This window comes from Lissotriton helveticus, chromosome 10, assembly GCF_964261635.1.
Source record: "Lissotriton helveticus chromosome 10, aLisHel1.1, whole genome shotgun sequence".
In the NCBI taxonomy this organism is placed as follows: domain Eukaryota; kingdom Metazoa; phylum Chordata; class Amphibia; order Caudata; family Salamandridae; genus Lissotriton; species Lissotriton helveticus.
In genome coordinates, this window is record NC_136071.1 from 19604111 (window position 1) to 19625508 (window position 21398).

At 49.6% G+C, this 21398-nt stretch overlaps 1 protein-coding gene across 1 annotated transcript in view; it reads right to left on the reverse strand.

Moving 5' to 3' along the window:
• Window positions 1–1239: 1239 nt before the first annotated feature.
• The window catches only part of PDZD4 (PDZ domain containing 4), a 425221-nt gene continuing 405062 nt past the window's right edge, over window positions 1240–21398 (reverse strand). Inside the window, exon 8 of the mRNA XM_078664117.1 lies at window positions 1240–4111. Coding sequence (XP_078520243.1) covers window positions 2561–4111 — 1551 coding nt within the window. The 3' untranslated portion in view covers window positions 1240–2560. The remainder of the gene's footprint in view (window positions 4112–21398) is intronic.

The following is a 21398-nucleotide window of genomic DNA, read 5'->3' on the forward strand; positions in this document are numbered from 1 at the left end:
TTACTCTTTGGAAACTGGCATGGTGGTTCGATAACATATCTCGTACTACCTTTGAATCTTCGAGGGTCTGAGTTCACAGGTACTACGAGGTTTGATTGGTTCATCTATTGCTTGCTCTGACCATATGGGCGTTTCACAAACATGACAATGCCAATGGCATTGCTGGCAGCACGAGTGAATCTCACTCTTATTGGGTCAGTCTGCTGTGTGTCTGTGTGGCATGTGGATTGTCTAAAGTGGGTCTATGCTCCCAGTTTTTTGTTTTAAACTTGACTCTGTGGGTGTTTCACGCGCTCTGGTGAACAGCAAGTCCCCATTTAATTGGTTATCTTGATCAGCCTTCGGTGTTACCAGAGGTTACGAATTAGTTGCAATGAGGCCCTTTGCCCTGGGCTTTGTTGGATGTGTTATAGCGTGTGTGCTTACATTGTGTGCTACTGCTGTGTATGGTGACACACACTGTGTGCAGTGGGTGAAAGCTGACAGCAAATGTCCTGTGCCTCGTGAACACTGTGTACGCAACACATACAGTTATACAAGTCGATAGGTTATAATGCACTTGTAATGTGGCGAGTGCGATGCCTGCCTTGTTTGTGATGAAGTATCCCATCCACCAAACTATTCCTCTGCTGTGCTGGGCCATAATGTTAATGGGTGTGGTCATGACGAGCTGAGCTCGTCATGAGCATCGAAGGGGTTATAGAGGGCCATAGGACACGCAACTTACCGGGCTCCTGACTGCTGAGGGAGGACTGTGGTGGGGAATATTGAAACCCCCAAAAATTGACAGATCCCAATATTGTGACCAGAATATCGAGGGACAAACATTTAAAGAGGTAACTGCACAGAAGGAAACATGAATTTACTCTTGTTAACTCCACATCTACATACCTTGAATGTGTATGTGGAGTTATATATGTAGAAAATCTATACAAAACTCCTATACAATCACACAAACATCTATGCAGCTCTTAGCAACAGTTCCCCCCTTTGCTTGTAAGGCCGCCATGTTTGTATCATGATAAACCGCTTGGCCCAGGGCTCTTCCAGAGCCTCCACATTATCGCCGTCGCCAGTTGGCCATCATCCCAACTTATTGACCACTCTTCTGATCTTTCTCTCTCGCTCTCTCTCTCGCTCTCTCTCTCGCTCTCTCTCGCTCTCTCCCCCCCCCTCTCTCTCTCTCTCCCCCAAGGACCTTCCATAATTCAGGCTCCTGAGCATTCTCCTCGAGGCAACATCTTTATTAAAATACAGGATTGCCAGGGAGGGCTTCCCTGCATCTCCGAGGGCAGCGATGAAGGGGTAAAGTAGAGGCGGGAAGGGTTTGATGAGTGACCTGGTGCACCATGTGTTCATACCCACCAGCCCCAGGTGGCATCTACTAGGCAGTCCAGCTTGATAGTACGACATAGGGTACAGGCGGCGCGGATGGAAGCAAACGTCTACTGATAGCCACAGAGCAGTGGGCACTACAGGGTCAGGGCAGGGAGAGCCGTTGACACTGGGGCTGGACACCACCGATGGGACAGACAAGACACAGCCTAGAAAGGGAGCCTTGGAGAACCAAAGCTGCAAGGAAGTTTGGCACTTTTTAAAAACACTCAGCCCTTCCTCTCGCCTTCTCTCTTGATCTCTTGCCACGCCCCCTTCCTGTCGCCCTCATGTCAATGTTATCTCCTCAAAAATGGACAAACATCGCAAGCACAAAAGGACAAAAAAAAGGGATAAGAAAGACGGCATGGTTCTTGATTGGCAGTGGGCATGGCTCCGATGCACCCCAGCCCTACTTGTAGCAACTGCCCCCCCCCTCGATGCAAAGCGCGGGACGTTCCATCCAGGGCTGCAGGGCAGTGTTGTGCTTTGGGCCAGGCGTAGACATTCAAGGGGTGTGCTTCTAGACGGCGGGCTCTGGAGGCGGAGCGAACCAACAGCGAGAACGCGAAGGCGCCTCCCTCGCTTCACCGTTGGGGTAGCACACCCCCTCCAGCAGGCCCGCCACAGACATTGTGCTCATGATATGCAACAGTGTTGCTTTTTAGCTTTGAATGTGGTGGGGGCGGTTGGACATTCCTCTTATCCGAGTCACCTGACCCCACCTGAAGCGGCTCCGGCGCTCCTCGCTCGCTCGAGGCACAGCTTCGGCCCCAACCATGCAAGAATGCGCTTGCTTCAGTAGCCGCCCTCTGTCACTCAAAGCAAGCGGTCCTGACGCCTAAAAACATTCAAAATGGCGGAAAAGGTCAACAGAAGGACGCATTGCTGGTTTTGTTGCAGGTCAACAAAGGGAGGGTGAGAGGGCCCCCCTCCCAAAATCTGCTCCTCATTCTCAAGTAGACTTTGGCAACTTGATATGTTCTGTTGAGGCTGAGGGGCCAGCGGGCCTGGCAGAAAAGGCAATGGCAGTTAAGGCTCGGGTCGCACATCCTCGCGGGCAAGCCTCTGAACTCTTCCAAAGACGAACTGATGAACCCAGTGGAGTGAAAAGATGACAGAAATCCATACGGCGGTATTTGTCCACTTTGGCCGAGCCCAGACCTTCTTGAAGGGGCGGTGAGGCCTACACCGTGGTCACTGAGAGCAAGGGGTTGTAGATTCTCTTGCCGTCGGCCGAGCGGGCCCCGTGGGCCAGCATCTCCTGGATGGTGATCCAGTTGTCCAGGATCTTCCTGTTGCGCTTCTTCATGGTCTTGCGGTGGCTCAGTGCGATGATGCTGAGCTCAGGTCCGGTACCCTGCTGCTCCCGGAGGCAGTCCAACCGGCTCTGCATCATGAACTCTCTGCGCTTGCGCTGCTCTCGGGCTCGCACCAGGTGCCGCTTCCGCTCCTCTTTGCTCCAGTAGCGGCCCATCTTCATCTCACTCACCGCGTCATCATCTGTGGTCATGCCGCTTCGTTCCTCCTTGATCTTCATCGCCCGGGCTTTCAGCAGCCGGTCACGCACAGGCCTCTTGGCGACATAGCGCGTGCCATCACTGCGCACCTTCACCTTCCATTCCATCCTTGGTTCGGGTTGGGGAGAGGCTTTGGCAGCTAAATTAAGGGTGTCTGGACACAGGTCTTCAAGTGATGGTTGGTGGTGCAGCTGCATGCAGCTTTGGTAGCGTTCACCCAAATGGCCATGCCCACCAGGACCCGCGCGGTGGCGACGGGAGAGATATGGACTTCCTTCACGGCTTGCTCGTTCCAAGGCACCAGCGCCGTGGGCCACTTTAGGGCTGCGGCGGACCCGTTCTTCCGATGGTCTTCGCCCTTCGCAGGTAAGCGTGCGGAACTTTGCAGGACTGCCCTCTGGGCTGGCAGGGTAGGGAAGTGGTATCTTTTGCTGTGGTCGGTTCAGGTTGTAGTTGCTGTCGGTGGCCGTCATACCTTGCCGCAGGACTGTGTTGGTGACGCGCCGGAGTGGGCTCTCCGGCAGGGGCTCAGCCACCAGAGGGGTGCTGCGGCAGCTCTCGCCCGTGTTGTAGGCGCTGGTGGTGTCCTTGTCGGAGCGCTCTGGTAGCTCGGTGATATCGGAGAGCTCGTGCTTCTGGGGGTCTCCATTGCCACCAAAGTCGTAGAGACCCTCCTCCTCAAGAAGCCAGGCCTTCATGCAGCGCTCCCGCAGCTGCTGCATCTTTTGTGCCCGCAGGATGTTCCTGCATTTGAACTCCAGGTGCCTCAGTTCCTCCTCCAACATGGCCACCTCATGGCCCAGGCTTTCGTTTCGGTTGACGTCCAGGGCCCGGCCACGGGCAAAGAGCGGCCCCAGGTCGTTGCCATTCTCCAGGTGGCACTTGATCTCCAGCAGCTCGCGGTAGCGCTCGTACTCCTCGTCTGTCAGTCCGGGCATGTCGGCCAGACCATCCGCTGCCAGCAGTGAATCCATGCTGTAGTGGAAGTCTCGGCTCTGTAGGGCGTCGCCCTTGGCGCGGAAGCGTCGGGCGCTTCCTGGCGTGTTGGTGGCGTTGGTGTTGCTGTTGCTGGTCTGGTCATCACCCAGGATGTCGTGCTCCGAGCTCTCCTCGTTTCGGGTACTCTCGTCGGTCCGGCCTACCCCGCTGTCCAGCTCCTGGCTGTTGCTCAGCGCCCTCATTGCGTCGGCCGCCTCTTTGTCGCCCTCCATTTCCGCCTGTGAAGGCAAAAAAACAGCACTTGGTTACAAGAATAAAAAATGTTTTGCATTCAGGTCTTTCAAGCCTTTCTCTACATGGTTCTGTACAGTTTACTGGCTGACCAATGGGCAGGCCACAAGCCCATATCCTCCTTAAAATCATTTTTTCCGTTCAACATCTTTATTGATTTTTAGAAGAAATTAACATAAATAAATCAAAATTAAGTTCAATAAAGAGTGGAAAGAAACAAAGAGGAAAAAAACAGCACTTGGCCACAAAAGTGAAATATTTTTAGCATTCAGATCTTTCTACATGGTTCTGTATAGTTTACTGGCTGACTTATGGGCAGGAATCACACCCATATCCTCCATAAAATGAATTTTTTAGTTCAACATCTTTATTGAGTTTTAGAACACATTAACATAAATAAATCAAAATTAAGTACAATAAATAGTGGAAAGAAACAACGAGGAAAAATAACCTCAAAAGGCTCAAGTCAAACTTTAAATAAAAATCCCAAAAATCACACATATCCTCGAGCTGTAGTCAGTAGACAGAGTGACTATTGCTCATAATTGCGAGGTATTCACCTTGTCGCCACGAGAGGGCGCTGCCGGCCTGTACCTTCCCTTGCACTGCAGGCTGCACCGCCTCATCACTCTATTATCTTCTTGTAAAAGGGAGACAGGAATGCAGAGGGCGGGAGCAGGAAGTGCCCAAGAACCACCGCCTGAACACCTCTCTGCAGAGCTAAAGATAGCCACATCTGTACCCTGACAAGCGAGGGTCACGCATGGAGCATCAGAGCAGATGTGCGGCTGTGAAAAAACAGCATCAAAGCCAGAAATCTAACGAGGTGGAGGTGGGGGAGGGGAAACCAAGGACACCCTCACAGGCACCACTGGAAGACACCGCCCCAGTGCCTGGCGAGGCCTCAGAAACAGTGTCAGCCAGGGACAGGGCGCATCCCTGCAGACAGAGAGGGGTGACCTGGAGAGGGCAGGGATGATGCAGGTGAGAGGAGGGTCAGGAGGTGTGAGAGCGCCTAGAATGGAGGCGAGTAAAGATGGAGAGAGGTGGCGCTATCCCTTGGTACCGCCCTCTCCAGCCTGGGGACAGCGCCTCTCAGTGGCTCTGCAATGCCACCTGCAGCAAACAGACCTTCTAGGCGCCTAGTGACGTTACCAACCCACCCGCTCTACCGAATCCATGAAGTTTGTGACATAAACACCTGTGGGTGCAGGTGAGAAGCGGGGGCAGCGTTAACAGGGGGGGGGGGGCCCGAGTGGAGGTGCTTCGGCTGCGGACTGGTGAGTTGGGCGCGAGAACACTGTCTGACACTTAGGGGCATATTTACAATGAAGTGGCGGAGTGAGGCTTTACCTCCTTGTCTTAACGCCTCTCTTCGCCACTTCTGACACGCAGTGCTGCACCATATTTACAAGGATATGGAGGAGCCTTGCGGCTCACCCTGTGCTGGCATTACGTTTAGCAGCTGTTAGACCTGGCACCTTGGCGTGAGTTTCCCTTCCACTTTTTGCTGTTGTGCCTCAAATGTTTTGCTGGTGTCTGCTACTCAGGGCACTGCGCCACGGCCAACCCGTGCCGCAGTGCAAGTGCTCCCTACTGTAAAGTGTACATGTGATTGATGTCCATGATTGGTTCATTGGATTTACTGTTAGTCCCTAGTAAAGTGCACCAGGAGTGCCAGGGCTTGTGAATGCCAATGCTGCTAGTGGGCCTGCAGCGCTGGTTGCGCCACCCACAGAAGCAGCCTTAAAATGTGTCTGGGGTCTGCCATTGCAGAACCTGCGTGCAGTCTGGTACTGTCATGCTGGCTGGGCAAGTGCACACACTCGCCAGCCCCTAAACCTTCCCTTAACTTCATATTAGTCACCCCTATGGTAGGCCTGAGGGCAGGGTGCATTGTAAGTGTAAGGTAGAACATACCCTGATGTGGGTGGCATGTTCTAATAGTGAATTACTGCCAAATTCGTTTTTCACTATTGTAAGGCTATCTGTTCCCTTCTAGGCCAGATGGGCTGCTGGAATTATTACACTCTATAATCCCAGCAGGCTCAGGGAACATGGTAGAAATTAATGTTTAGTATGCCTGAACTCAGAATAATAAAATACTTCTTTTAGTAAAGTTTATTTTAATATCCTGTGTTTGCAAATGCTACTTTTAGAAAGTTAGCATTCGCTGGCCTAACCATTTCAGCCCGCCTCTGCTTGGATGTGGATCTGACTGTCTGGTGTGTGTGAGTGACAGGGCTGGGAGTTGACAGGTAGTGAATAGCCAGATGACACCTTAGTGGGTGGTGGGAGTTTCCCCTGAATGATGCATCAGGCTGTGCTCTGCCTCCACAATGCTGGCTCCGCCCTCCTGGGGAGCGACTGATGACTCAGCCTGCACCTGGCCCAGGAAGGACCGAAGCTTGTCAACAAAGTGCTCAAGCTGCCCCTGTCTTCACAATGCCGGCTCCGCCCCCCTGGGGAGCGGCTGATGTGCCTGCCCTCACACTGCATGCAGAAGCCAGAAGTACCCACAACAAGTGCTCAGAGACTGGAGCAGTTATGCAGAGCCCCCCCTGGCTTGCTAGAACAAAAGAAACTGGGTATAAAAGAAGGAGCCCTGCTCCTTGTAAATTAGATCCTGTTTGCGCTACAGAAGAAACTCTGCCCGAAGAGAAGGACCTGGAAGGACTACAAGGAGGAGTGCTGACTCTGGCCTGTGTCTGGTGCCTTGCTACCAAAGGAGAGGAAGAGAAAAGCCTACAAGAGACTTTTGCTTTTATTTTGAACTTTGTGCCAAACTCTGCTGAGAGATCTCCAAGGGCTTGCTGTTGAACTTGCCCCCTGACCAGCGCTCCAGGAACAGTGAGCGCTACCCCCTTGACCAAGGCATCTGCGGTGTGTGCTGCTTATCGCTGCAGCGCTGATTGAGGAGGACGAGGGCATCTACTCCCCCTGAACACCGTGACCGTGGGTTAAGCCAGTCGCCCTAGCAACGTGAGGCCCAGCCGCCGCTGGCCCGAGCACCGTGACGGCGTCTGCCTTCTGCCCCACGAGAGCAAAGTAACGGAGGACCCGTCCGGTCCAAGCATCGAGGTCTACTGGGCTCAAGCGCCGTAGACCCCCCCCGCAAAGACGGACTGCCGCCCTTTGTCCTCTCCCGCTATCAGCGTCCTGCCTGCCTGCCCCACTGAAGGGACATCACCGCGACCGGCACTTTGGCTGGGTACGTCCCGCACTTGGGGACCGTACTGCCACTGCGCCACACTCAGCCGCCGCCGTCAGGACTGAAGAGAACCCTGAGGAGAGGACCTGGGACCCCATCGAGCACCGCCGCCCCCGGGTGACCCGTGACCTGCGCCGCCTCGAGCCGCAGCTCGCCTCGCCCGTCAAGGAAGCAACGCGACGTGGGACAGCTCCCCCTGCAGCCGTCCTCTTCGAAGATCACCACAAGAAGTGAAAGGTACTGTCTTTTGCCCCTCGCGGTGCGAGCGTCCTGCAATCTGAGCTCGCACCGCGCTGTCTGATCTCGGGCACCCCGGGAGCCTCACAGCTGCTGTTTGCTTTGCAGCGCGAGCCGCCCCAGAGTCAGAGGCTCGCTCTGCTCTTGGCTCCCGAGGCCCCGCCTGACGCTCTCTGAGGCCCACGGCCCCCTCTCCACGAGTCAAGCCCCGAAGGGTGACTCATTTCTAGAGCGGACCCGGCCGTGCCTTTTTCGCGGCTCACGCGGGAAGCGTGAGCTTTGACAGGCCGGGCCCGATTTTCTCCGGGAAAGCGAGCGGAGACATCGGGAAGCGCATTGAGGCGCTGTAAGACATTAAACCTGTACAAAACCTGGGCAGAAGGCCCACAAGATTGCCTTTACTTAAGACCTGTGACTGTTGATAAAGAATAACTGGAACCTGCATTCAAGAAAGTAACCAAGACTGTATTTACAAGCCTGCTTGAACAAAATATAAAGACTATATATTTTTACAAATACCGTTTGGTGTCATTGTGTGGTGGGTTGGTGGTGATGGTGTAATATTGCAAATGTTTAACCCTATGTGCCCCAGAGATTAGCCTAGACTGCTTGCGCCACACTACCTAGAGGGTAAGCAGAGGTTGTTCTTAGAGGTAACCCTCAGCCCTGACGGGGAAGAGAGAGGCCCTGCTTGTCGCCAGTGCTGCACTGCGCCAACCAGAGACTCCCCCTTCCTACATTGGACGCAGCGGTGAGGATCGCAAATTTACATTTGCAGTGTTTTACCTTAGCTACTGACCATTGCATAAGTGATTACAGTCCAGTATCTTAGCCACAGACTTTTTGGTTCTTAATTTTGCTAAAAGAAGAAGATCCCTAGTGTTGAAAGCATGACTGGCACAAACAGCATTGATGGAGGAGAATCCATAGCCTCTGGTGCGCAGGAGCTAGAATGGGATGCATCAAAGCTGGATGACTACACAAAGAAGCAACTGAGTTTTTTCTGCAGGAAACTCAAGGTTCCACACGTGGGGTGCAGAAACAAACCTGAGCTCTACAAGGCCCTGAAGGCCTGGATGGAATCTAGGAAGGCGCCTGAGGATCAGGGTGCACCTGTGGATCCTGTGAGTCTGGAAAAACCAGACAGCGTCCTTAGCTTTGGCAGAGGCCTGTCGCCAGAGGAGCTGGCAGACAGACAGGCAACCAGGGATCATGAAATGAAGTTGGCAGAATTGAATTTAAAGGGCCAAATGGAGCTTGAAAGCAAAAGAATGGCTCTGGAAGAGCGAAAACTCCAAATGGAGCATGAAGTGAAAATGAGGGAGATGAGTCTAAAAGAGAAAACCTTGGATCATCCTCCCTCTGGTGGCAGCGCAACGCCGGTGCAGGTAGAGTCTAGAGTGCACATCCCCAAAGATGTAGTTAAAGAGTTCTTTAAGGGGGATGACATAGGACAGTGGTTTAGGGCATATGAGGTAGCCATGTTTTCCCACCGGGTCCCTGACAAGGATTGGGGAGCGGGGTTATGGGGAAGGTTCCTTAGCGAAGGGCGGGACACCCTGCTAGATTTGCCCACTGAAGACCAGAGATCCTATCCCCATATGAAAGAAGCTTTAATGACCAGGTATGGGCTTACCCCTGAAATGTATAGACAGAAGTTTAGGGGGTGTAATAAGCGGCCTGGGAATACATATGTGGAGTTTGTGACTTTTTTTTGCAGAGCACTGGATGGTTGGGTGAAGGGTAACAAAGTGAATGATTTTCAAGGTCTCTTTGATTTAATTGCATGGGAGCACTTGTCTGATCAATGTTTTCCTGAGTTACGCCAGCACCTGATTGATAGCAAGCTGTCCAACCCGAGGAAGCTTGCTGAGGAGGCGGACCGCTGGCTCAGCACCAGGGTCCACAAGGGTCCAGTGGGAGACTCCGCCAAGGGTGGGCAGGGTCCCCAGCAGAAGAGTGGGGGGGACAAGGGAAAACAGAAAGGGTTCCAAAAAGGCCCCCAAAGTAATCCCCAAGGGGACCAGCAGAAAGGTTCTCAGCCTCCCCCACCCCCAAAGCAGAATGGGGCCCCGACAGGTAGACCTGTTCCAAAGGGGCCCTTCAATTGTTTCAAATGTGGTGACCCGGGGCACATAGCCAGTGACCCCAAGTGTCGCCTGTTTGGAAAACCAGCACCCACTGGTGCTCCGCCCCGACAAGTGACCAGTGTTCACTTAGGAGAAGAAGTGATGGTCCCGGGGGGTGGAGATCCTGTTCAGATGACCCTAGTCTCACTAGGAGACAGTGAGATGGTCCCTACAAACTACCTGCCCTCTAACACTAAAAAATATGGGCAGGTGGTTACCATCAATGGTAGGAAAGCTGAGGCTCTTAGAGACACAGGAGCCAGTGTGACTGCAGTGAGGCATCACCTGGTGTCTCAAGAGCAGGTTGTACCCCATGCCTGTTGTAGGGTTGTCAATGCTGACAACTCAGAGAGCCAATGTCCAATGGCTCAAGTTCCCTTCGAGTGGGGGGGGGTCTCTGGTACTCTGCAGGTCTGTGTGAGGAAAGCCATGCCTGTTGACTGTTTGCTAGGGAACGACTTGGAGGACTCCCCTTGGGAAAAGGTGGAGAAAACGACTCACCTGAAGATGGTGGGTCTACCTGACTGGGCGTGCGTGACCACCCGGTCAATGGCAGCCAGTAGGGGTGATCAAAAACTCAATCTAACCCCCCACATCAATTCGATTGCAAAATCTGCTCGTTACCAACTGCGCCTTCTTTGGGGAATAAGACGCTTCTTCCCGGAACAGGACCTTATAACCCTGGTGCAATCGCTGGTCCTCTCCAGATTAGACTACTGCAATTCTCTTCTTACTGGCCTCCCCAAATCCCACCTGTCCCCACTTAAGTCTGTTTTCCATTCAGCAGCTCGCTTCATTTATGGGGCCAAAAGAAGCGATCATATCACACCGATGTTATCCACCCTTCGCTGGCTCCCCTTCGAGGCTAGAGCTATCTACAAGACCGCCTGTATCACCCACAAAGCCTTGCACTCCTCCTCTCCTCGCTACCTGGCGAATAAACTGAAACTCTCTGGAGGCTCTAGACCCTCACGCAATGCGGAGAATCTTCTACTTGAACCTCCCACTTTCAAGAAGGAAAGAACAATGGCCCAATCCTTTTCAGGCAACGCAGTGAGAATCTGGAACTCACTCCCGCCTCAGCTCCGGACCACTGCCTCCTCCCAGGCTTTCAAAAGGGACCTCAAAGTTCTCCTCCTCCAGAGACACCTCCAAAAGTGATTCACGTCCTCTTGGTATTTGGAGGAAGACGTCCCACTACTGTTATTTTCCATGCCCATGGAAGTGCCTTCCCAGGGTATTCCTGGGGTTGGAGTGTCTGCCTCTTTGGAGTTTTTTCCATGTACCGGTGTCTGGTGCCCTTGTGTAACATGCACACACCACTTTGCCCTTGTATCACACGGTTTGCTACCTCTCACATGTTTTTATCGTTGATACTTGCACAAGTGCCACCCTGCCTACATAACGCTTGTTCGTGTGCCTGAGTGTCTAGCACCTTTTGCAGTATTACACCTAAAATGATACTTTGTTCTCTCTTGTAACCGCACACTTGTCACTTTTTTTCTTCCCGGCACTTTTTACTACCTCATGTATTTTTGGCTGCTCACAACTTTCACTACCCCATGTATGCTGTTTGCTCACAACTGTCTCTATTACCTTTACTACCTCATGTATTTTTGGTTGCTCACAATTTTCACTACCTCATGTATTCTGTTTGCTCACAATTGTCATTATTATCTTTACTACCTCATGTATTTTTGGTTGCTCACAATTTTTAATACCTCATGTATATTGTTTGATCACAAATGTCACTATTATTTTTGTAACGTATGCTTTTGTAAGGTTTCTCATTATGTTCCATTTCTGTTCCTTTTGTGAAGCGCTCTGACGCCTTCGGGTAAAGTCCGCGCTATATAAAACTGCATAAATAAATAAATAAATAAATAAAAGAGGTCCTGGGGCCTGAAGGAGAGGCCCAGGAACCGGCCTTAGGGAGAAGGCGCAGGGTGCGCGGGAAACCGGCCCCTGAAGTTCCCACGGTCCAGGAGGAAGCAGACCTTGAGGGGGATGCCCTGGAGCCTACTGGGGAACAGATTGCCGAACTGGGGGACCTGCCTGAGCTGACCCATTGGCAGCAAGAAGGAGGCCCCTCCAGGGAGGAATTCTGCAGGGAGCAGAAAGAGTGCCCTTCTCTCGTGGGTATGCGGCAGCAGGCTGCAGACCAGGCCAATGGTGTTCAGGCCAAAACACATTATGTATACTGGGAGAATGACCTCCTGTATTCAGAGCCTAAGGCTGCTGAACCTGGGTCAGCCCGTGTGCTGGTGGTACCCCAGAAGTTCAGAGCCTTCCTACTGGGACTGGCTCATGATGTGCCTTTAGCAGGACATTTGGGGATGGACAAGACCTATGACAGGCTTGTCACCCACTTCTACTGGCCCCAAATGCACAAGAGCTCAGATGCTCATTGTAGGACCTGTCCAACTTGCCAGGCAAGTGGGAAGAGCGGAGGGAAGAACAAGGCTCCCCTCCAACCCTTCCCTGTGGTCAGTACTCCATTCCAACGAGTGGGTATTGACATTGTTGGGCCTCTGGACCCCAAGACAGCCATGGGCAACAGGTTCATCCTGGTCTTGGTGGATCATGCCACCCGGTACCCTGAAGCCATCCCTCTGAGGACAGTGACGGCCCCCGTGGTGGGGCGTGCACTGATGGGAATTTTCTCCAGAGTGGGATTCCCTCTAGAGGTGGTGAGCGACAGGGGGACCAACTTTATATCCAAGTATATGAAGTCCCTTTGGCAAGAGTGTGGTGTGACCTACAAGTTCACCACACCTTACCATCCCCAAGGAAATGGGTTGGTTGAAAGATTCAACCGAACCCTTGTGGAAAAGTAAATTTTGCCATGTTCTGTGTCCCTACGTGTCATCCATCATATGTTATGTGTGCATGACCAATATGCATATGTTATTCCCCATGTCCGATTCAAGACGCAATTATAGTTGTGTCCTCCTCTAGTATGCCAGTTTCCAGTCCTCGTGAATACTACGAATACCAGGCCTATGTAAAGCTACGTTGCCACGTTTCTCAGTGTGCACGTTATTTCATTATAAAGTCCCCGTTTCTAGGCCTCAAAAGGGCCTGGACACTAGATTCAGCTCCTGTCTCCTGAAGCCTCGCTGAGGAGCGATCCAGCCCCCACCTGTATCCTCGACCTTTCACTTACTTCCTGCCTCGCAGTGCCCGGTGCAGCTTGGCTCTGCCTCTGAGTCTGCCAAGACTATGTTATGATTCCAGTTATCAGTTTAGTCCTCCTTCTCTGCATTCCTAAGCTACTGAACTGCATCAATAGTTTCCGTCATTGTCTAGCCTATGCGGCTCCATGTTAAGAGAAATACTGTATTTAATGGTCATTTAATATTCTTCATCACGCACTACATGTAGAATAAATGCATGCTCTAGTCTTAGAGTCAGTTAGCTTTTCCCCTCATGACTTCTAGTTTATATCAACATGTTCCCTAAACATCAGATACTAGATAGGGTTTAGGTACATGTCGCTCCGACCCTCCAGACTTTAGTCTCTGCTCCTAGCACAGAGTTTATAGCCCCCAGCTTCTCCTCGTAACACGTCATTGCCAGTTTGCGCGCACCACCAGGTTAGAGGTCCCGGCTCCTTAGGTAGCCCCCTCCATGGTTTCCGCCCCATTCATGACATATCCTGTTACGTCTGCACCACATGTCTATGTATACGCCCAGTTACACCTCTTTTTACTCTTATCTTTCGCGACTGCTACGCGTCACACCCACTGCTACGCCTACTGCAATGTAATGCTATGTATATATGCTCATGTATTGTTATTAAAAGCCAGCGCGCTCATTCCAGACCCAGCCCCAGCAGCTGCTGGGCCCTGTCATCCTATTCCTATGCAGGTTGTCCTGTTCCTGTCCTTATGCTGTATTAAACCTGCGAAACTCCTTCTACCTCGAATCTTGACTCTTATTTTATTGAGCTATCTGTTATTCATTCATTCATTCAAAAATAGATCCGGTATTATTTATTTATATACCACATAATGGCGCCCGAACAGGGACTTGCCCTTTCCCCACGCGTCGGTGAAGCCACGCCGACCCCCTGACCCTCTGCAGTCGTGACGGAACTCTTCTGCGCAGTGGCAGATATTTCTGCTCAAGTATCCCTCAGGCCCACGGAGGAGACGGAGGAGGCGGTCCAGCATCCAGACGAGACGGTGGAGGAACGCGGCGAGTCCCGACCAGAGCCCAAGCCAAGAGTCCGAGGTATCCGGAGGTCCACCCGTAACTGAAGTCCGAAGTTCGTCGTCGTAGCAGTCCAGTCCAGTCCGAGGCTTTCCGTTCTTGCTGCCCGGTGAGTACCGTTACTGGGGTGGTATCTAGACAGGGTCAATTTAATTGACTCTGGTCTGTGGGTTGGTGGTACACAGTCCCACAAACGAAGTGTCCACTTCGGTGGATGCGGGTCCTGACGTGTCTCTTTAAGAGACCGGTAAGTTTCGTACTGTTTCAGCAGTGCATCTAGTTTCTGTTCTAGTCAGTTCTGTTCTCGAGAAATTTCAAGTATTTTCAGGTGGTATTCTGTTCGAACTGTTATTTATAATGTTCTTCATGTATTTTAATGTTGTGGTATGAGTGCGACGTGATTTCGTGTTTTCATTGTGTATTGTATTATGTCCAGATTATAGTCCAGTCATGCCGCTCTTTTCAAAATTACGTCAGTTAAAAACTAGAAAGGGTCTGCTGGAAGCAGCAGTTCCCGTCCCGCCAAGGGACAGTCCAGGTCACTTTATGTATCAGAAGCATGGCATAAGCGCCATATTGTATCTAGATTTATGGGTAGAGTATACCAAACAGTTAGAAGAAAAGTATAGATGGCCCGTATCGGGTACATGGGATGCCGAATGCATCATGCGAGTAGAGGAGGCATTATGGAAAAAGAAAGCCAGACAATCACAGAAAGATGCCATCGAGTTATGGCGCAAAGAAGCTCATAAAAGAACCGAAAAAGAAATCAGAAAGTCAGAACTAAGTAGAGAATCCCAAGAACGAGCCCAAGAAAGAGAATTAATCGAGATAGGTGAACGAGTTAGAACTGAGCAATCAGACAGACAGAGGCATGCCCTTATTAAGGGTATGTATCCTCTTCTTGCTGAGGGCTTGCCAAAGGCGACCCCAGAGGCATCCAGTAACTTTCCGCCACCACTAGTTCCGACCAAACTACGTCACAAACCGACCGCAGCTGATATTTTCATCTCGTCCTATTTGGACGACACAGTCCCCGAATATGCAAATCCTGTTCGCGCTCCACCAGTCCCTGTAAATCAGGTAATTCCTGCTCCTCCAGACACCGGGGTGCCCTTAACAGCCCCCCCGGGTCAGCCCGCCATACAAGTCCAGCCCACGTTACAATTACCGACCCTGCCAGGACGAAAAGCATCAGTTGATGATTCCAGTTTAGGGGCCGCAGGAGGAGGTCTTCCTCAAACCCCGCCGCCATACAAGCGTTTATCAGCACTCGAATTACATGCTCAAGCATCACAGCGTACTCCTAAAAGTAATAAGTCTGTTGCAGAGATCAGGCAAACCCTTGGCGAATGTGTCTATGACCCAGTTCCAGGCGAGTTTAATATGGTTTTATATTCCGTACGCGTAAGGAGAGTGACCGAGTATCTAGTCACCCTGCCGAATATGAAAGAAGATCTAGACAGGATATATCGTTTCATCCGTACAGGGGATGACCCACAAAGTATTAGTGATGCCATGTCTCAAAGGAAAGCTGAGATCCAGCGTATGATATTAAAGTTTTTAATTAACTGTCTAATAAGAGAACAAGATTACCCGTCTAAAGACCCGGAAGAAATGAAAACTCTAACAAAGTGGAGTGATAATATAGCCGAAGGAAAGCACAATACCATTGGTGCCATGGAAAGTGTGTACAAGAAAATCCGTAGAGAGATAATAAAGATACACGAACAGCGTAAAGCCGCACAAGTAAGCGAGAAAGAAAGTACCTCTGATCCTGAAGAGGAAGACGACGAGAATACTGCCAGAATAGCGTATGTAGGAAAACCCAGATTTCCAGATCGCCATTTACGTCTAGAACACAAGTCTATTTTCCATCATCCAGCACCAGAACAAGGTTCCCTAGAACAAGTATTCCAAGCTACCGATCATATTCTGAAATCACGAATCGGTTATAGTGAATTAAGTACTATGCATGAACAGGAACTAGTTCGGTCAGCAGTCCGATGGATTACTGATTCTACCACTTTTCCAGACGAAATAGTGGCACAAATGTTTCTGAAATTGCCCCCAGCCGAGCAGCGACTGGTGGGTATGTATATGATTCAGCACCTCATTATTCTGTATGAGGGTCAGCACTCTGATCCAGGTCCGTTACATGATATCCTGAACGAGTTACTCCAGTATAGATGGAGAGGTCTAGGTACCGATTTAATTAGTGTAATTCTAGAACAGCGCCACAAATATAGAACATTCTTGAACCCGCATTTTGTTCATGTCTCACCCCCAGAAAGTAAATCATTCTACATAGACAGACAGAATCCGTTACGAGAAGTCCACCCAGTCAGAGGAGCGGGTGGCGAAATGCAGCGAGTGTTTGTATACACTCCGATCACAAAGATGGAACTCCTCGAAATGAAGAAATTAATTCCCTGTCATGACAAAGATCCAGCAGGGTTCCATAGAGAATTAAAAGACATGCTCCGTATGGGAGAATACACTTACCCAGATATCATTAAAATGTTAAAGGTTCTGCTACCCGCAGGGGTGTATGAAAAGCTAAAGGAAAAAGAATGGGAGGTGGGAGAGAAAAAGATAGATTGGGCAGTCCTAGAAGCAGAAGATAAGATACGTGTACCAGGTACTGGTCTTGGAGAGAAATGTAAAGAATTACCAGAATTATTGATTCAAGTTTTACCCAGATTATTAACAACGAAAAAGGAAGACTGGGATGCAATCTCAGCCTGTAAACAGAAACAAGATGAAGATATTAGTGATTTTTATTCTAGGTTTGAAAAGTGCTTCAGTATCAACAGTGGTCTCAAGACAAGTAGTGAGTCATATCCTCACCTTTTCGTTACTAAATTAGTCGAGAATTCAAGCCCACAAGTTAGAAACCGAGTTTTGAAAGTCGAAAGCACCTGGCAAGCAAATACTCCGTCCCAGATGCTCCAGATGCTCCAGTACCACCAGAATAGAATCAGGGAAGAGCAAGAACACGAGAGAAAACGTATGAAAGACACGAAAATGAAAGTGCTAGTTGCACAATCTGTTCCTCAAGACAGTCAGAAGAGGGGTCCGAATCAAGCCAGTCATCCTGCAGCACCCGTTAAAGGGAACTGCAATTATTGTAAACAACCAGGTCATTTCATAAACGAGTGTACGGTTCTGAAACATAACATAGCTACTGGTAAGACTAAAGAAAGACCACGTCCGCCTAGACAAGAACAAGTTTCACAGACTCCTCAGTCACAGAATGCACAACAGACAGTTACAGCACCGCAGCCTATTGCTGCAACACAGCATGTTACATCGCAGATGTACCAGTATGCACAGTCTGAGTATCCAGAGTACCAGCCATATTCATGAAACAGCCTAGAGAGGGAGGTAGGCTTGCCTCTCATCGAGATACCTGTAGATCAAGAAGGTCCCTATGTTCACAGTCAAGTATTAGGGAAAGACAGAAAGTTTTTGATTGATACAGGGGCAAGTAGGACCACAATTAGTCATGCCGAAGTTCCAGGGGCTCCGCTCTCAGGCTCAAGAAATGTTTCCCTTGGATTTTCAGGAAAGCCTATCGTTAATGAGATTTCAAAGCCAGTCACTCTAGAAGTAGGTCCATTGTCCCGCACTACTGATCTGTTACTTACTAAGTCATGTCCAGAAAATCTATTAGGCATTAAAACACTGAAAGAGTTAGGTGCCGTTATATGTTGTTCCCCAGAGGGAATACGATTGTTCCTACGTGACTTTAAGGGTCACTATGTATTACGAGATTTTGATTCCAGACTGTCTAAGGTTCCGCAGCATTTATGGGCGCAAGGTCCAACTGATGTAGGTTATATGCAAATCACACCCCATCGTGTGACCCTGAAACCAGGTGTAGTGTTACCACGAATCAGGCAGTATAGATTGCCACCTGAGGCTGTAGCAGCCTTATCCAAAATTATTGACGAGCTCATGGCTCAAGGAGTAGTTGTAGAAACTGACTCCAACGTATGTAACTCTCCGATCATTCCAGTCATGAAACGTACTGATCCAAATGCACCCCCAGTATATCGATTAGTGATTGATTTACGGGAACTTAATAAATGTATTATTCCGCAGTACCCAGTTGTCCCAGACATCTCTTCTCTATTAACAGCCATTGATTCCGAAGCCACGTTCTTTACAGTAATAGACCTCAAGAATGCATTTTTTAGTGTTCCTATTCATCCAGACAGCCAGTTTCTTTTCGGATTCTGTTTAAATGGAAGGAGCTATATGTTCACACGCGCTCCTCAAGGTTTCACAGAAAGCCCTAGTATTTACAGTCAAGCACTCAAGAGACAACTAGACAATATTCACATGCCAACTGACACTGCCCTGCTCCAGTATGTCGATGATCTACTGATCACAGCCCGTTCTGAACGTGACTGCGAGCGAGCGTCACTCACGGTTTTGTATTTCCTAGCCGAGATGGGGCACAAGGTGTCACCTTCGAAGCTTCAATTCTGTGTCCAGCAAGTGGTTTACTTAGGACACTTACTGTCCAAGAGGGGTAGGCAGTTGACACCAGACCGTATCCAGTTGATAGCGAGTCTTCCCCAGCCCAGAACCCAGAAGGAGGTACGTGCCTTTATTGGCCTTACTTCTTATTGCAGACAATGGATTCCTCAGTATGCATTTCTAGCCAAGCCACTGATACAGTTAACGACACAGGAGGCAGCCGTATCGACTGTCCTCCCTTGGACATCTGAACATACACTTAGTTTCAACGAGTTAAAGAAAGCTTTATGTCAAGCTCCAGTTCTAGCGACACCGAACTATAGTAAGCCTTTTACACTTTTCGTTACTGAACGTGAAGGTACAGCATTATCTGTTCTCACACAAGATCAAGCAGGACAAAACAAGCCCTGTGCTTATTTTTCTAGCACACTAGATCCAGTCGCCCAGGCTCTGCCTGCGTGCCTCAAGTCAGTTGCAGCCACAGCACTAGCTATCAGACAAAGTGATTCCATAGTCTTAGGACATACCTTGACAGTACAAGTCCCACACTCCGTGGAAGTTCTTTTAAACCGAACACAAACTCAGCACTTGACAATTGCACGTTTAACAGGTTATGAATTGACACTGTTTCAGCCACACATAGATATTAGACGCTGCAACGTCCTGAATCCTGCTACACTGTTACCATCAGCTAGTTCAAATTCTGCCACACATGATTGTGTGGAAGTAGTCAACATTACGACAAAGCCAAGACAAGACCTGACAGACATTCCGTTACTAGATCCCGACCTGACACTTTATGTGGATGGTTCATGTATGAGAACTAGTACAGGAGAACTAGTCGCCGCGTATGCAGTGACTACTGACACCGAAGTTATTGAGACACACCGTATTGATACCCTGTCCGCTCAAGCAGCAGAGCTAGTTGCTCTGACACAAGCCTGTATACACGCCAAGAACTTGAAAGTTAATGTTTACACAGATTCACGTTACGCATTTGGAGTTGTACACGACTTCGGAGTGCTCTGGCAGGAAAGAGGTTTCATGACTTCTCATGGAACCAAGATTCAGCATGGTATCCTTATCCAAGCTCTGTTAGATGCAATACATTTACCGACATCTATCGCTATCATGAAATGCAAAGCACATACGAAAGTCACTGACATTATTTCTCAAGGTAATGATCTAGCAGATCGCACAGCCAAGCTTACAGCACAGACTCTAGACAGTCCAGTTAACATGACACACACTCCAGATCTGACTACATGTATGACAGTTAAGGACCCTACTCAAGATGTCATAGATATCCAGTTACATGCTACTCCCGATGAAATCAAGAAATGGTCTGAACAAGGAGGGGTCCAGACAGATCAAGGATGGTTAACAAAGGGTAGAGCCACATGGTTTCTCCCCGACTCTATGGTTCAAGTCATTATTAATACCGCACATAGTCCAGCACATTTAGGAGAAAAAGCTATGTTAGATAGTATCCAGAACATCTGGTTCAACAAGCATTTACGAGCTGCAGCTAAGCAGAAAGTCCGTACCTGTATGATATGTTGTCAGTTTAATCCAGGTAAAAGTGTCCCGGTGGAACAAGGTGGTTTCCAGCCCCCTGACCACCCTTTTGAGGTCCTCCAGATGGATTATATTCAGATGGAGCGATGTCGAGGTTTCAAGTATGTTCTTGTAGTTGTATGCGCTTTGTCCAGATGGACAGAAGCATATCCAGTCCCAGATTACACAGCCGCGACCACTGCCAAGCAGTTGGTTCGTGAGTTTTTCCCTCGATATGGACTCCCTAGAGTCGTATATTCTGATAACGGTCAGCCATTCTCATCTGAACTGATGAAGCACGTTTCCCTGTTGTTAGGGTACCAGTGGAAGTTTCATTGTGTACGCCATCCTGAAGCAGCCGGTCTAGTCGAGAGACATAATCAGACTCTGAAAATTCGAATTGCCAAAGTATGCAAAGATAAGGGTGTGGACTGGCTAGTAGCTCTGCCAGTTGCTTTGTTTTATATGCGCATGGTCGCACATTCCAGATCAGGTCTGTCCCCGTATGAGGTCGTATTCGGCCGCCCCCCTAACATGTGGGGTACTCCTAGACCCCGAAGTATTACTGATGTTTCATGTAATATGCTGACAGATTACCTAGCTTCCTTGATGTCTGCCCTCAACTCATGTCGTTCACAGGTTGCCGCCACATTTCCAGACAATACCGAGGTGGCACCGCATGAGATCGTTCCAGGTTCGATGGTGCTCGTCCGTAACTTTGACAGATCAAGTCCGCTGGAGCCACGTTGGAAGGAGCCCCGTCAGGTCCTCCTCACCACCCGTACAGCTGTGAAATTGGAGGGACGCCGCGGCTGGGTGCACCTTTCTCATGTTAAACTTTTTAAAGGACTGAAACCCGTCTTTAAGAACATTTCCCAGGATATCAAGACTTGTCAAAACATTGTTCCTAAGGACTGTCCCGCAAATGACATTGACACAACCCCTCCCCTGTTAGAGAAAACTCCGCAACAGGAGTATAAACAGAAACTCCGGTCTAGTAAAATAAGTCAGTCAGTTTGATTGTCTAAGTCTCCCCTAGGTGAAACGGTTAGACTGTTTCTGACATGTATAAAATAGACCCCCATAGTGAGAGAGTCAGTCAAAACTCAATTCGATGTATCATTTTTCTGAGTTTCATATTATTCATCAGCATAATGATTTCCTGCACTAGTTACGCATTTTTCCTGTGTTTTCCAGTTTCACATGTAAATAAGCCTTCTAATGTTACCGTAGAACACACGTTTAGTGATCTGCCTCCTCACGAATATTCATACCGCCTCGCTATGCGTAATAACTCATTTATCCGCATGTTACATTATTCACACCAGACCAGCAATGCCACTAATTGTTGGGTGTGTGGTCGACTCCCCCCTTTCCAGACACCGAAGGGAGTTCTGCCACTTTTTCCTTATCCTTTTTCACATAATGGTTCGTGTG